At 36.3% G+C, this 15468-nt stretch overlaps 1 protein-coding gene across 1 annotated transcript in view; it reads left to right on the forward strand.

The window, feature by feature from the left end:
* Positions 1–15468, forward strand: part of EXOC6 (exocyst complex component 6) — an 87499-nt gene that overhangs the window by 53732 nt on the left and 18299 nt on the right. The window contains exons 19-20 of the mRNA XM_054382485.1: positions 2702–2843; positions 10401–10474. Coding sequence (XP_054238460.1) covers positions 2702–2843; positions 10401–10474 — 216 coding nt within the window. The remainder of the gene's footprint in view (positions 1–2701; positions 2844–10400; positions 10475–15468) is intronic.

Below are 15468 nucleotides of genomic sequence, written 5' to 3' on the forward strand. Positions count from 1 at the left end.
TTCAAACTAACTGATGTTTGTTTAATTCTGGAAAAGAAATATGTTATTGCTATGTTCAGGAATCCTTAAATTTCATTTTCAAAATGCATTATGAAAAATGGCAATTGATTAATTGGTGGATGGTGAAAATTTGGAGATAGAGTTTTATTTATTTATTTTTAACTAGATCTCATTTGTCAAACACAAATTTGAATTTCTGAATGTCGTGCATCCCATGTATTTTAAATTGGGAATCACTGAGTTTTGAAGGGAGTAACAGTAAGGTTCACATTTCATTTGGTTAAAATTCAGAATTTCAGTTGATATGGATAGCTTCATTTTTTGCTTTATATTTAAGAAAATCGAGTGATTGTATTGAGTAAGAATAAAGTGTATAGTAAACTTGTATTATTTGTTGATGTGTCATGTGAACAATAAGCCTGTAGTTCAAGTTACATAGTTGCAAATAGCTTAAATAGCAGGATGTTTCCATTTTATGAAAATTTAAAATAAGCATTAAACATACATGTATTGATACTTACTTAAAGTCCAAGTGGCTTCTACCATGTCATTTCTGTGTTGTAACCATTATCTTGTGCTCCAGTACTATTGCTATTTGCCAGATTATAACAATTACCTTCAGATTCTTTTCAGAAATATAAAATTCTGTCTTTTATTTTGAGAGGAATACACATTATTTACATATAAAATAAATTGAATGTTAACAATTTTCTTGACAACCTATTAATCTGGTTGAACTTTTGCATTATAGTGGCAGCATAAATAGGACATGGAGCTGATTTGATGGAGCAGTACATTAAACAGAGATGCACTAGTTGTTCCATTAAATCAAAATGACATTTCCATTAAGTATTTCAAACCAACTACACTGTAATTAAATGAACTGTGGCCTATTGATTCCCCTTCTCACCTCCTTTTTTTTTTCTTTTATCCCTCTTTTTCTCTCCTTAATCATTTTTTTTTCTTCCCTCATTCATATTGATATTCCACTTGGGGAATAGAGCTGCATATCTCCCAGTGTAATTTCCATTGGGCTTGAGAGACTTTTAAGCATGCTGTTCTTGCATTGTTTCTTACATTCCTTGTTGTCAGTTCATCTATTTTAGTCAAAAATGTTATTTGCTTTTCTGAGATTTTTAATTAAGAAACTGACATCTCATTTTAGATAACAAGCTCCTAACCATTCAAGGTGTCCTAATGCTAAAGAGGTATTAGCGAGAACGATTTAATGTTTCAGTGTGACAAGTGAGGAGAGTGAATGCTTTCCATTGTGTTGTCTACATTTTAATTATGTTTTAACAAAGAACAGACTTTTAAACCACAAAATTTTAGGGCCAAATTTGCTTTCTGTTATATGTGTACATGAAAATTCAATGCTATGAGCAAATTGCCTTATAAAGGACAAGATAGAGCTCTTCAGATGTTGGAGCAGAACTTTCTAAACTTTTTGGGACAGCCAGCCTCTGTCGATCCTTACATTTTTCCATTGCTTGTGTGTGTTTCTGAGAGTCAACAGGGAATTGATCAATCTGACTTTGCAGAAAGCAGCTGGGGAACCATTGCTTTAGAGAAATATGTGTCATTGCTACTGAAAAATACAAGTAAAATCGTAGTGGCGTGTGCTCCAGTTGTGTGTAATTATGATTTCTTTTGTGGAAATGTGTTAATAGTTACTTCTGTTTCAATATGTATTGTAACACAGATGCCAGTTGAAAAGCATGGTTTAAGTACTTTAAACTAGCAGAGATTCGTATCATTGCATTTGAAAGCAAAAAATCACTCTGCTCTAAAAGATTGCAGTTTTATGAATAGAATGGTGCCATCTGATTTGGTATCTGATCTTAACTAGTTTTCATAAATCTAATGTAGAATTTCCATATCTTTCAAATTTTTTGTACTAAATTTTTATAATTTATCAAATTAATGTCTGATTTTGTGCTCTGTTTTTTGGTCTCATGCTTGGAAAATTACTTGTCTCGATTATGTATACATCAGAAATGTTACTAAATTAGACTGTAATTGGAAAATTATTTCTGTTTTGTACAGCAGAGGGCTACATTTCATTTTCTAAGTAGTTGATTACTGACAGCACTGATTTATTTGGCACCTGAAAAGCTGGTGGATAAACACGAATATTTCAAATAATTTCAAAAAATTTCAAATAATTTAGCAAGAGTCTTTGAGATGGAATTCAGTCAATTGCAGTGCCAATAATTAGCACAGGCTGTTATGAGAAAATCCCCAGCTGAAAGCAATGGTTTTGGTTTATATAAATGTTGGTTCCTATAAATGTTTTTACTGACTATTGTTTAAAATATGCAGCATGCTGATTTTCATTACATTCTTGCTTTCATTCTGTTTGCGTAAAAAAGACATAAAAAACCCACAAAGCTGTTCTTATACTTCATCAACTTATATTGTTATTATTTTGGAAATATCCTTGTATTCAAGAAGACTGTTGGATTTAGAGAAGAAATGTCAATAATTGTTTTAACATAAGCTTAATTTAGTTCCCCAATTTATTTAAAAGAAACAAAGCTAACAGCCCAAAGAAAAAACAGCAAGTGTGATCTATCTCCTTCTAATCTAAGTCTTGCACATCACTAAGATTTTGAGTATATATTAAAATCAAATCAGATAACCAGTTCTTTAATGATGTAGCATTTGTTTTTATCTTAAAACCTGTTACTCTTTCTACTAGGGAAAAGTGGCCCAGACAGCTTGTATGTCAGCCTGCCAACATCTTTCAACATCCTTAATGCAGATGCTACTGGACAGTGAATTAAAACAAATAAGCATGGGAGCAATTCAGCAGTTTAATTTAGATGTGATACAGTGTGAATGTAAGTAGATGTTCTAGAATTCCTATCTATATCTGTTTTAACACTTACAAAAGCAGTTCTTTGACATAATCTATTTAGTGATCTTTTTCCATAATCTACTAAAGCTTTGTCTTAAAAAAAAAAAATTACAGTACAGCTTTTTATAAAAGTATTTATTATTATGTATGTTAACATTTCTGGGATTTTTTTTTTAATAACTCAAGTATCTGATTGAAATATCTATCTCTTGTTACTCCTAATGGAATCATAATTGCTATATACAGTAAAAAAGACTACAGCCTAGTACAAAATTGTCCAAACCCACTACTTAAATATTATCGTTTTTAGTTTTGAGTTTCATATTTTTTAGTTCTAAAGATGAGGGGGAAAATAGTTACATGTGTGTGAAATTTTAATTTTTCCTCTTGAATTTATGATGATACAGATTTCTATAGTGCTGTTACATAGATTTCTTCCCTCATGGAGCTACTACTGCCTCACTTCCTCCGCTGATTATTAGTACATCAGATTTTGTTTTATCCTCGCTGTTCAAAATATGGAATCAAAATTATTTCATAAAAATACTTCAATCCAGCACTGAAGGCAGGATTAATTTCCTCATGTTTTGCAGAGACTTCACTTCTTTATGAAGGAAGTTACTTGTATAACATTGTTGCATTGCAAGTAGGTCTGTTTTTTTGTAGTTGATGAGTGGGATGCAGTGAATAGACTCCATAGTGGTGTTTTTTTTTCAATAAATATTTTTAGGTTGTTGGGCTCTGTTTTCTTCAGACTATCGTTACTCTTACGTGTTTGAAGCACGAAGCTCAGTGATTTTGGTGACAACTGTGAAACAGGGCAATTCTACCAGTCGTACCCTGAGGTTTTGTTTGGACATAGGAGAAAAACTGATGACTACTCAATTAGCAGACACCTATGGGAAACTGGAAACTTGATTTCAACCAATTTGGTACAGATCACAAAGGGCTCTTGTGTGTGTCCAGCGACTGAGTTAAGGGACATTTTGGGGACTTTAGCCACAAGTTTGTTTTTCCTTGTCCTGCCTGCCTTGTTACATTCCAGCTAAACTCTGTAACAGGTAGAGTAGGTGCCTTTCTGGCAGTCCTTCACTACACAGCCTAAAGGCCTTTCAGTGCATGGAATGAACTGAGAGGATTATCAGGGTCTGATTGAAAGAATATTTGTCATCATGATGTTAAGTTTATCTCATGATTGCACAAGTTGGCCAGATAATGGTTTGATGATTTTTTTTTTTTTTCACTTTTAGTATGCTTGAGGATGCATATTTGATAATGCTCCTTTCAGATGGGTGGGTGGGGATATGCGTGTGTTAATTCTTTTAGTTTCCTAGGTGTAAAACCGATCCTAATTGTAAAAATAGAAATTCCATAATATTTTAAACACTGATACCATAATTGTTCATCTAGATAGTAGATTGGTGCACCCACTAAACAGTCATTTGCCTTCTGAACAAGAGAAGTAACAGTGAAGAAAGCTTGCTCAGTACCCTATTATTCTAGTTCTAATTTTTAAAACATCATCTGTGTGGCAGTGCAGTACTTCACTACTCTGTATAGATTGATCAATTCACTACTGCTTCACTTGGCAATTTCTAGCAGTGCAGGAATGAAATGCATGCCTTGCAGGTGACTTTCACAGTATGAACAGTGTGGCTGTAGCAAAGTAATGAGAAGTTCCAATGAGTCTGACTGTTGTCTGGTCTCCAGGTTATTTTCAGATCTTTTTCATCTTTGCCTTTTTATGTATCATCATAATTTATTTTGCTATTTTCTGCCATCTTTGATTGCGGCAATGTGGAAACTTCATTCAGTGAAGAGACCTTATTAGAGTTTCATTTAATCTTCTGTGATAACATTTCAGTATTTTAAGATTATTAATATAATCTTAAAACAACGTGTTTTGTTATATGTAGCTGTTACATTGAGCTTATGACATGGACAGGACATGGAAAACCTTGGGCCAAAATGAGAAAGTTTCAGAAAATTAGTAACTTAAAGAGGGAAAAATGCATTCTTTCCACCACTGCATAACTTCTAGCATGGGCTGTACAGATGCAAATAGAATAAACTTTAATTCTTCCTTTCTGCAAGGCTTTACAGGCACACTAGAAAAAAATTGGTTTTGCACAAAACCCCTTTGAGTAGTTTAACTATAGCAGTGGGAGCTTGTCAGAGTAGTATGTTGCAACAAATGACATCTTACAATCTGTGAAATAATTAGGCAACCCAAGATTTTGCTCAGACTGCTTTTCTGTTGTGGTTTCATTCATAAGGTCCATCACAGGCACATTCCAGGCCTCACTGTGATGCCTGTGATTTATGTTCTTGCTCATCACCCTCCCCCAGCTTTATTCTTTGACGTTTTGGGATTAATGGATACGACAATGACATTTCAATTAGTGCTTAGAGTGTGCAAATAATTCACAACTGTTGGGTAGTTTCCTACTGTATTGTATTCATGGGTTTGACAATTCACTTACAGACACAGTGCAGTATGCTCAGATGCATTTTGAGTTAAGAAGTTACGTGAGATGTAGAAAGTTATGAATATCTGAAGATACATGAAAAAAATTTCTTGATCTCATGGTAAACTCTGGGATTTCTCTAACCTGCACTGCATTTTTATGCAAAGTATCTAACTTTAAAAAGTATTTATTTCTCTTCCAAACATTCCAAAAGCTTTCAGTTTGAGTTGTTTGTCCTGTTTTAATTGAAGTATTCCTCTACTTTCTCTCCATATTTTATAACTTTCAAAGCAGTGGTTTGTCTCTGCATTTTACACTATTCTTTCTCAATGGTGATCTTCCACTAGGATGATTTGGATTCTTACAACTGTATTCAGAAAAATCAAATGTACTAGGTCCCACTGAATAAAATTCAAAGTGTAGTCTTTTGCTTGGACATTACATTTCAGTTCCCTGAGGAGAGAAATGAGGAGGGAAGGTGTTTCCTATTTCTTGAAGATAAAGTGAGATAGAGCAACCCACATTTGAATTTCATGAGAAGTGAGGTGTACCTAATAGAAAAGGAGCTTTTAAGAGATGCCATGCAGATGTAGATGCTTTACATCAACATTTTATTAAGAATTAGAACTTTTCAGAATTCGAATTGCTGGAAGAGTTAAATGTAATTTTGTAATTTATGTGTTTTACCACAGGTGAATTTTGAAATAGGATTAATTAGCAGAAGGAGATATAGTTGAGTGGGCATCCTTCTTCACCCAAACATGAATCTGTGCAAGGATGAAAAGGTTTTGAGTGCTGCCTGAAAATGAGCATGATTTAGTGGAGAATTAACACAGAGTAGGATGCAGTATACTTTCATAACCATCCCTGTGTAGGACTTCCTGACAGGCCCTCCATTTTCACACATTATGTGAGGAGCTGCCATGTCTGAGAACAACAGAGATCTTGACCCAAGTGCTTTCTGCTGAGCATACCTGAAGGTAATCTGCAGGTGGGCATGCCAGAAGCTGAGGAACCCAAATTCCTGATTTTCTTTGAAAGGGCATTACATTCTCCTCTGGAGGCCCCTCACTTTACCTGCCTCCTCTCCCATCTGGGAAGTCAAGTTAACTTAACTCACTTGAGACCATCCTTCATCTGCTGGTCACATATGGCAGCATGGGAGTGAGAGGAAGCAGGGAGATCTCAGCAGTGCTGGGGGCAGGGCTGAAGGCTACTAGGCAGCCAGCTGGCAGCTCCCTCAGCAAGGCTCCCCTGTAGGCGTGTTTGAACAGCTGGAGCATCCAACAGGGCTGCAAAGTGGCTGAGATAGTCACCTGATTCTCCACTCTTCCTTTAAAAATATGTTTGTAGCTTTGCTGTCCTGCCTGTGAATCAGTGCTGTGGAGCTGCAGTAAAACTATTATGATTTAGCTTTTGAAGTCTGGACTCTGATTTTTTATTTCTGCCACTGAGCAGCAAAACTGTGTTTTGGGAATTAGGTACTGAATTCACAGACCAAATGATAGCTAAAAGATGGAGTTTTAAGAGAATAAAATGAAGAAACCTGTTAATAAATCTCAGGGTGTGTAGAAATTCAGTAAAATTTATAGTTAAATATATCTTAAATTCCATTTTAGCAGACCCAGCCCTTTTCCTACAATATCCATTAACATGTATCAATTCATATATAGCCTGTATACAAAATGTAATTAAAGGATCAAAATAGTCAAAGAAAATGGACTGAAGTTATCTTTACAATATTTAAATTTACCATTCTTGCTGCCTTCCAGCCTGGTTTTATATTATTGCATACTTCATTAGATCCTGCCTACAGTCACTTCCCAAACTGGCTGTTGTAGGAAGTACGTTGACCTTGTACCTATTGTGGACACAGATTGTGCCAAAGAGCCTGTTGTGTATACACAGAAAAGGTCTACACAATATCAGCAAAGTGCAGGGCATGAAGATGTTAACAAAAGCCTTGTGAATACCTGATTCATGTGATGCATACTTTCAGCCTATTTCCCCCAGAAACTTTGAAGTTTCTCATTCAAGCTGCCAAGCAGATGTTTGTGACAGTTTAATGGTGATCTTTGCATTTTCTTCTCATATATTATAGAATTCCTGAATGCATTTATGTGCACTAAATCAACCAACAAACCAACCAACCAGCCCCTGACCCCTCCAAATCCTCTTTAAACCCAGAATGAATGTAGGGGGTGAATATTTAATAGATGCATATATGACACTGTTTCATCACTATCTGGAAAAGGACCTTTAGGACAAAGACATTAAGAATGTTAATCCTGTTCTTACAATACCTTCCTAAAATGCTGTGCAGCAGAAAATATTTAATTAGCTTCGTAAAACTGTTAGCAAAAAAACCCCTGAGCTGAGGGCAGGGGGGGAAACTGTCTGACCATTACACTAAGCAGATTATCTTTTTGCCCTTTGAACTCAAGAAATTGTAATAATGAAACAAATTCTACTGTAGTCATCTGTCAAGAATGACCCAAATGTGAGTCTAAATGCTTGTGCTATAATATGTTCCTGGTGTTACAAATACATTCATAATTTAAAACTGTAGTTAAAAAGAACAAATCTTATACAGTAATAAAGTTTGATACCTTATGTGCTTCTTGCTCTATAGGTACTAGGTGCTATGTAGAGAAATTAAATCATGCTGCATTATTTAATGTGGTAAGATAAATCCAAACTATGTTAGCCTAGTGAGCTGCAGAGAGGATGCAAATATTTGCCCAGTGGCAAGCAAAAGTATCTCACTCTAGAAAGATGCCTCCCAAAGTATGAAGTACCAATAAGTTAACTGAAAAGTTTCACTGCAGGTCATGCTTTTCAGTTTTATTCACTTTTCAGTTTGTGGCCATTTCTTCGCTATAGAACTGTCTTCTCCCATTGTGGAGTGGCTGGAGGAGCTTAGCAGGAGAAGCTGCACTCAGTCCACTATGCCTGAACAGAAAGTTATACAGGCTCAGATACAGATGGGCCTTATCTTTCAAAAATTATACAGGTTCTCCTTCCTTGTTGAGGGAATGTAGAGAAGACCCCTTCTGACCACTGCAGTTATCCTCCTCATTAGTGTACTGCCATAGCCCACAGTCCATGTCTCTCTTTTAAGCTGTTTGCTATGGAGCGTTGCTAAGAACTCCCTGCTGTAGTATGGTGTTCCCACTTTGAATGCAGTCTTTGGCTGATGTCCCAGACCAACATTGTAGGCCTGTCTGTCCCTGAAGAAATGGTGGTCCCACTGACCATGAAATATACACTGAAGACAGCCACGGAGACACCCAACCTGTTAGCCTAGAGCATTCAGAAGGGTGCTTTCACAGGCCTGGAGAACTCTTGGTTTTCTGCAGGTTGGTGTTTGTTTTAGCTGCTTTTAAAGAGTTTATTATTAAACAAACTCTGTTTATAAAATGTTGAGTTTGGATATGCTTTTGGTACTATCTTTTATCTGTGGTTTTGGGTGTGGGGTTTTTGGTTGGTTGGTTTGGGTTTGGTTTTTTGGTTGGTTGGTTGTTTTTTATGAATTTTAAAAGGATCTTTCTGATGGGTTGAAAACTCCCTGAAAACTACCCTAGAAAGTTGGTATTGCTTATAAAGTAGGAAAAACAGACAATTTAAAATTTGGACTTGAATACAGCAATAGGTGAGCATTTGACAGGTGCTACTAATACTTGTCTGTGACAGAGAATTTTCTTCCTAGGGCTATTGTTTATTCCTTTAGTTGATGAAGAATCAAGTGGTATTCAGTTTAATTCACTCTCCTATTACATGGCTATCCACAAAATTTTTTTGCACTAGTGTAATACAAATAACAAATTCTATCTCTATTGGTAAAGTTGCTGCTCTGATACTATTTTCATCTATTGCTAAGCTATTCTTAGATATTCTGAGATAGTCATAGAAGAAGATGGTCTTAGCTTAAGTAAGAATCTTTCTTATTTTCATTTACAATTGCATTCCACATAATAATTTTTACACTTATGAATATGCTTGTGAGTCTGCTTTGAGTTGAAACCATACGTTCAAAAGTAAGTGACTGAGCCTGTTACTATACCATTATGTTAGTTTAGACACCAGTGTCTCTTCCTGGATGTTACTTCTGCTAGATGATCCAAATCTTCTATCTAGCCATTAAAAAAAAAAATCTATTAAAGATTTCATATTAGTAGGAGTGCATGTGGCACAGTAGAGTTGAGCACTAGATCAGGAAACTTTTTTGGATCCATGTATTCTGTTTCTTCTACAATTGAATGACTTCTTTCTCAAACCTGGAAACACTGCCTCAGATAATACTTTTCTAACTATTGCAGTAACACACACCTTGTTTTGTTAAGAGCTCTAACTGAAGAAAATGAGCAAAATTACCTTTTGAAGTAAGATGAATAAGAGCTTTTGAAGCTCTTTTGAAGTAAGATGTCTTTTTTTTGAGTGGGCTATGAGGCAGTGAGTGTTTCTACAAGTGTCTTTGTTATTAGCATGTGATTAGGATACGAACAAAAAAAAAGAGTATATTTATTTTGAAGTTTGACAATTACTGATTGTTTCCCAATTTAAACAGTTAGCTGACTTTTTTTCATTACTGTAGACCTTGCCATTATTTTGTATGTACAGTTTTCCACCTGTTGTCTACACACTGAATTCTCACCTTGGTGTTTGTCTTCTGTTGCTGTTTGGCTAGGGGGAGGTGGGTTTATACTGTGGAATGCTTAAGAAGAGCAGGCGTTTGAAAATATGTTGAAAGCCATGGAATTGGTATACAAAATTCTTTGGTAATCATTCACCTCAAGTGAAAAAAGATGTTGGCTTCTGTGATTGTAGCATTACTACTGGGTTAGAATTTTAAGCAAAATTCCTAATGATACTCCTAAAAGTATTATCTTTTGAGATTATTGGAAAAATAATGGGAAAGTTGTTTATTGGTTTGTTTTTAATCACTGCAAGTTATTAGTTTAATCTTTTTCTACCAGGCTAGTTGCATTTTAATGCTAGCTAGCAGAGCTTGATTTTCTGTTACATTTTTAACAAAATTCTACATCTGTAATATTTTTAACCTTTCTTTACAGTGTTTGCTGGTTCTGAGCCTGTGCCAGGATTCCAGGGAGACACCCTGCAGTTAGCTTTCATCGACCTCAGACAAGTAAGGCACAAGCGTTGTTTTTTATCCTACTAATTTCTCCTTTTGACCAATCCTGAAGTTATTAAATTCAATAACCTTTCATGTTTTTGCATCCCCATGTAATTAATTTTGAAAAGTAGTTCTTGAAGCATTATTACTGGCACTATTCCCCATGATTTACCATAAAACTGTTTCTCCAATGTGTTGTTAGGGGGCACTATGCTACTGGTAGCACTGTTAGATAAATGATTGAATTTTGGTTGTGAAAATTTTGTAAAGGTCTCGTGACACCATTTTTTTTGCAACAGTATACAAGTTACCCTGGTGTGTGCTGGCCTGATTGCACTCTGAGCAATTGCTTCTGTCTACAAAACTTAATCCCTGGAGAGCAGAATCGAGCATGGTCCTTTCCTTAATTTGTTATATCGAATTCTTTTAAACATTCAGAAAGTAACTTTCCAGACTAAAGTAAACTACTTGAAATTAAGATAACTTTTATTCCCTGCTCTCTGTAAATTCTGACAATATATCCACTCACAGCAGTTAATTTTCAAAAACTTTTCATACTTGAAGTAAGCTTCTGGAAACAATTTATTATTTCACAAAATTGAGAGTGTAAGTGTCATTTAAAAAGAGAAAATAATCATTAACTGCACATGGAGAGCCTTTAGCTCTCTGTGGATGTTGATAATATTTTTCTGCACCATTATAAGCCAATAAGTCATCAGAAAAGAATACAAATGTAGAAAGAATTCCATACCAAATTATCTGTATAGTAAGAATATTTTTGCTGTTAATAGGTAGTAAATTTTTCACAGCAAGAATATGAAAAGGCATTTTAGAAGGGAAAATTCATGAGGCAAAAGTATTCCAGTTTCTCCTCATATGTGGAAAAGATTTCATTAAGCCTTCTCTTAAATTAAAAAGTTAAAAGTTGTCTGTTACATTATCACAGTAATGTAACAAGGAATAATATCTACAGTGGGAGAAGTGTGGGCTACATGAGGAGGATGTAGGATCATGGCAGTAAGATTTGTTCATGTGATACTTGTGCTTTAGGAGTTCTAGAATTTAATACATAAAAATATACTCTGCCAGACTTTAAATACCACAATTCTTGACTTGACTAGAAGCCCTCCTCTTTTGGATTATTTTTTCATTCGCCTTTTATTATCAGTGTTAGAAGTGACTAAACATCTTCCAAATTGTACTAAGTTGAAGGGAGAGCATGTTGAGAGATTTTGGCACCATTTCTGTCATCCATCTGAGTGGCATAAATCGTTGCAGAGCCTATATTTGTTTCAAGGGAAAACGTGATTTCCAGCTGTGCAGGAGGGCAGGGTGTGTACACGTTTGCTACAGGAAATAAATAATATTTTTATTTGTTTTAAGCACCAACTGTCATGTTACATAAGTGGGGATTATGTTGCTTATGATAGCTCTCAGTTTTTGTTAGCAGCTTATATTTGGAATTCTCTTGATGCAAGTAATGCTTTATAGCTCTGTATGCCATGGGAATCTTACCTAATCCACTTCAGATACTTTATAAACAACAAAAGTCTGGACAACTCTCTTTATTGGCTTGCAGTTGGAGCTTGTAGGTGTAGGATAGTTCTAATGTATTTGTTTTCTTTTGTTTTTTTACTATATTTTTGCATGTCTCACCAAAAAATATTGCAAGCACACATTAAAAACATTTACCATTTAGTAAGGTTTTGCAGTGTTTTCTCTCTGCCTTATTTGTTATCCATTTCTGTCTTAATAGGGTGGATGACAGTTCTTTTCAAGAATACTTAGAAAGGCAACAGAGCCTTTTTCAGAAAGTTCTTATAAAAGGTCATGCTTCTGTTTTTTAGTTTGAATTTGATACTTCTTCATGAATTGCAGGATATGAAAGATAAGGAAGTAGGTCCAGTGGTCAGGTTTTACCTGCCCACCCGGACTGTGCCCTGAGGTCAAACTCCTGATATTGGCTGTTTGGCACAGAGGAGCTGATGACAGGTAGGGGCTGATACAAGGGAGAAAGCTTGAACCGTATCAAAGCTAAAAGGCAGGAGATTTGGGACTCAGTGAGAGACTGTAGCTAAAAGATGGATCAGCAGGATTGCCCTCTTCTTAAAAAGCAGCTGACCTGCAAGGGAAAAGACTTTATCGTCCTGCCAATCACATGGTTGCTAATGGAAGCCAGTTATCTCAACAACAGCTTACTCTGTTGTACGAGGGCAATGTGCAAGATTAAAGAGGATTGGGTGGTAGAATATTGTAGCATGTTTTACTAAAGAAGTAAAGTCACTTACAAGGAGCCATCTTGGAATAGAGAAAGGGAAGAGCTACCATGGTGGGAGAAGCAGCTTTGAAAAGAATTCCCATAGGTATTTTCATCTTAATCCTCCATCTTTCCCTGAAGACAATGTATGGACAGCATGTTGTCTCCTACAAGCCTACTTCTTTCCTTCTTCCTTCTTCCTTCCCTAGATGTAGGAGGGCAAACAGAAACAGCTGACATGAGAAAGAGTTGCTTCTAAGATGAGAACAGTATTTAGTAGGAATCTCTAAGAGACAAGGAATCACAGAGAAGCAGGTACTTACCAATGTCCTCTTTGATGAGTCACCTCCTTCTCCTTATGCTATCCTTTCTCATGCTCCTGTCATACTTAACATGGTCCTTAAAGATCTTAGTAATCTATAGAAACCCTAGTCAGGGTTGGGTTTTTTTGCTATTCCCATAACCATAATATCTGAACACCTTACCAAGGTGACAGTGTGGTTGACTAATTACACGTGGTACACGCTAGTACGAAGTTACATGGCTATGATCATCTAGAAAGTTGCAGTTCCAGCTAATTTAGCAGCTCCTAAAGCAGCAAGCAACTGCTAAGAAAATTGGTATAGATTCATGGTTATCTACAGCTGCAGTAATTGTGTCATGCTTTATGCCATTTGTCTTAGAATATGACCTGAGGTCATAGCTATGTGCACCCTTTCACCTTACTTAAAGCCACTGAGGGGCTGGCCAGCTCAGCAAGGCAATTATCAAAGTGACATGGGCTACTTTAAAGAGACTAGTCTTGGGAATCTCATGAAGATGATCCAGCTTTCCTGCAACCTGAATTGCTCTCTGAAGATAATCTCTTACTGCTGTCTATGTAGAGAGCCTGGGTAAATATCACAGTGGCCCAAAGTGTGGTGGAATGAACTTTGAGGATTTTGCTAACAATTCACATCCTAGGTTAATTGGAATTAACCTTCAAAGGTAAACAGGCCTAGTTTGTCCTACTTAAATTAGTCTCTGAGGAAGCTCAGCCTCTGACATAAATTGGTTTTGTCCTGGTTATGATCTGTTCTTTAATGCCTAAAGACTAGGATTACAGTTCTGGAATGTGAAGCAGTTTCTTGGATGTCCTGGATGCTAAAATACTGTGAGGGAAAAGGCCTGAATTTTACAATTGGTGCATTATTCTTTGGAGAGCTGGTGTAGTGTGCAGCTACCTTGTGGTAGCCTCAGAAGTCAACAGTTGCTGCCTAGGGCAAATTTCCTGATTCTTAACCATCTGGGTGGTAACAAATGTCTGTTCTTGAAATCAAATTGTTCCTGCAGAGTTACAACCTAAGCTGCAAACGTGGCTTGACTTTTTTTCACTTTTGACTTCAAAGTTCTTCCTAGTATTTTTTACCATGAGCACTACTTCAGGCCTTCTCCTTCTACTATGTGATCTCAGATTAGTAGTCAGCTAGCTTGATGATTGTGGAATTTTCTTATTTTGACAGGGGTGAGGAGAATTGTGTCTTGTCTGTGCTCTTTTAGCACTTAAGCACATTAATATCCTCCAGCTGCAGTCAGTGTTGGTCCTGCAACAGGGACAGCAGTCTCGAAGTGAACATAAACATATGCTAGAGTTAAGCAACCATTGCAGCAGTATCTCCACACACAGGATAACATAGAGTATACAGTCTGGTGGTCTTGTCCCCCAGTTTAGGAGGCCAAGGACTGTGAATAACAAAGTCCATGAATTCTCCATAGCTATGGGAGAAAAGTCTCAAAGATTTTCAGCAATTTCTGTTAATATTTGCTAACATTAGAAATAAATTAGACACAGAATTCAATTAATGTGATTAATATACAGAATAATGTAACATGGAAACATTAGAAGATACACTTTTATCAGATGTTTATTTATGATATATGTTAATAAGCATGTGGATAAGCAGTACTGAGCTCAAGTTCTTGGTAATACACTATATGTATTCCTTCTAAAACTTGATCCTGATAGTTAAAGGTATAATACATTTTCTTCTTATTCCAAAGCATAATGGAGATTACATTGACAGGTTTTTTAGTTGCTCATTCATTTACTTTGTAGTGCGTTTTCTGGTATTGCTGGTGAGAACTATTGCTAACCTTCTGAACTGTAGTGTTGCATGCAATGGAGGCAAGTTTATTTGAAGCAGAAGATTCTTACTAGTGCTTAATGTAGTCCTCCTGCTACTTTGATTCTCATTTGTCACTGAGAGACAATAACTGTTCTTCTGATAAACTCAGAAGTAACTCACTGTAGGTAGGAACTGTGCAACTGATCACTGGGCTTCAATCCTAGATATGGGATTATCTGCCACTAAAGGAAAGCTGACAGCTCTGTCTTCACTGTTTTGTTTGTGGTGTTTAATCAAATTGATTTCCTGTGGTATTAACTGCATTTCTGCTCTGGCTTGGCTCTGATTCCTCCAACATGCAGCATGCTGAAGCTCTCACCACCTATATTCCCTATAGAGAATGCTCCTGAGCCCTTCAGTAGACCTCAGAGAGGTCTGTTGTCAAACCTAGCCACCATGACTCTTGGGGGTCGAGGGCTCTGAAGGTGTGCTGTGGCTTTCTTCATAGGCTTCAACCACAGTGTTTGGGCTTTGAAATTAGTAGGATACACTCACTCCTGTTCTCTACTCCAGAGAGGAGTCTTGAACTGAAAAAGCATCAGGATTTTCCAAGAAAGAGAAATCCCCAGCAGTATATTTAGGAG

This window comes from Indicator indicator, chromosome 7 (genome assembly GCF_027791375.1).
Source record: "Indicator indicator isolate 239-I01 chromosome 7, UM_Iind_1.1, whole genome shotgun sequence".
Classification (NCBI taxonomy): Eukaryota; Metazoa; Chordata; class Aves; order Piciformes; family Indicatoridae; genus Indicator; species Indicator indicator.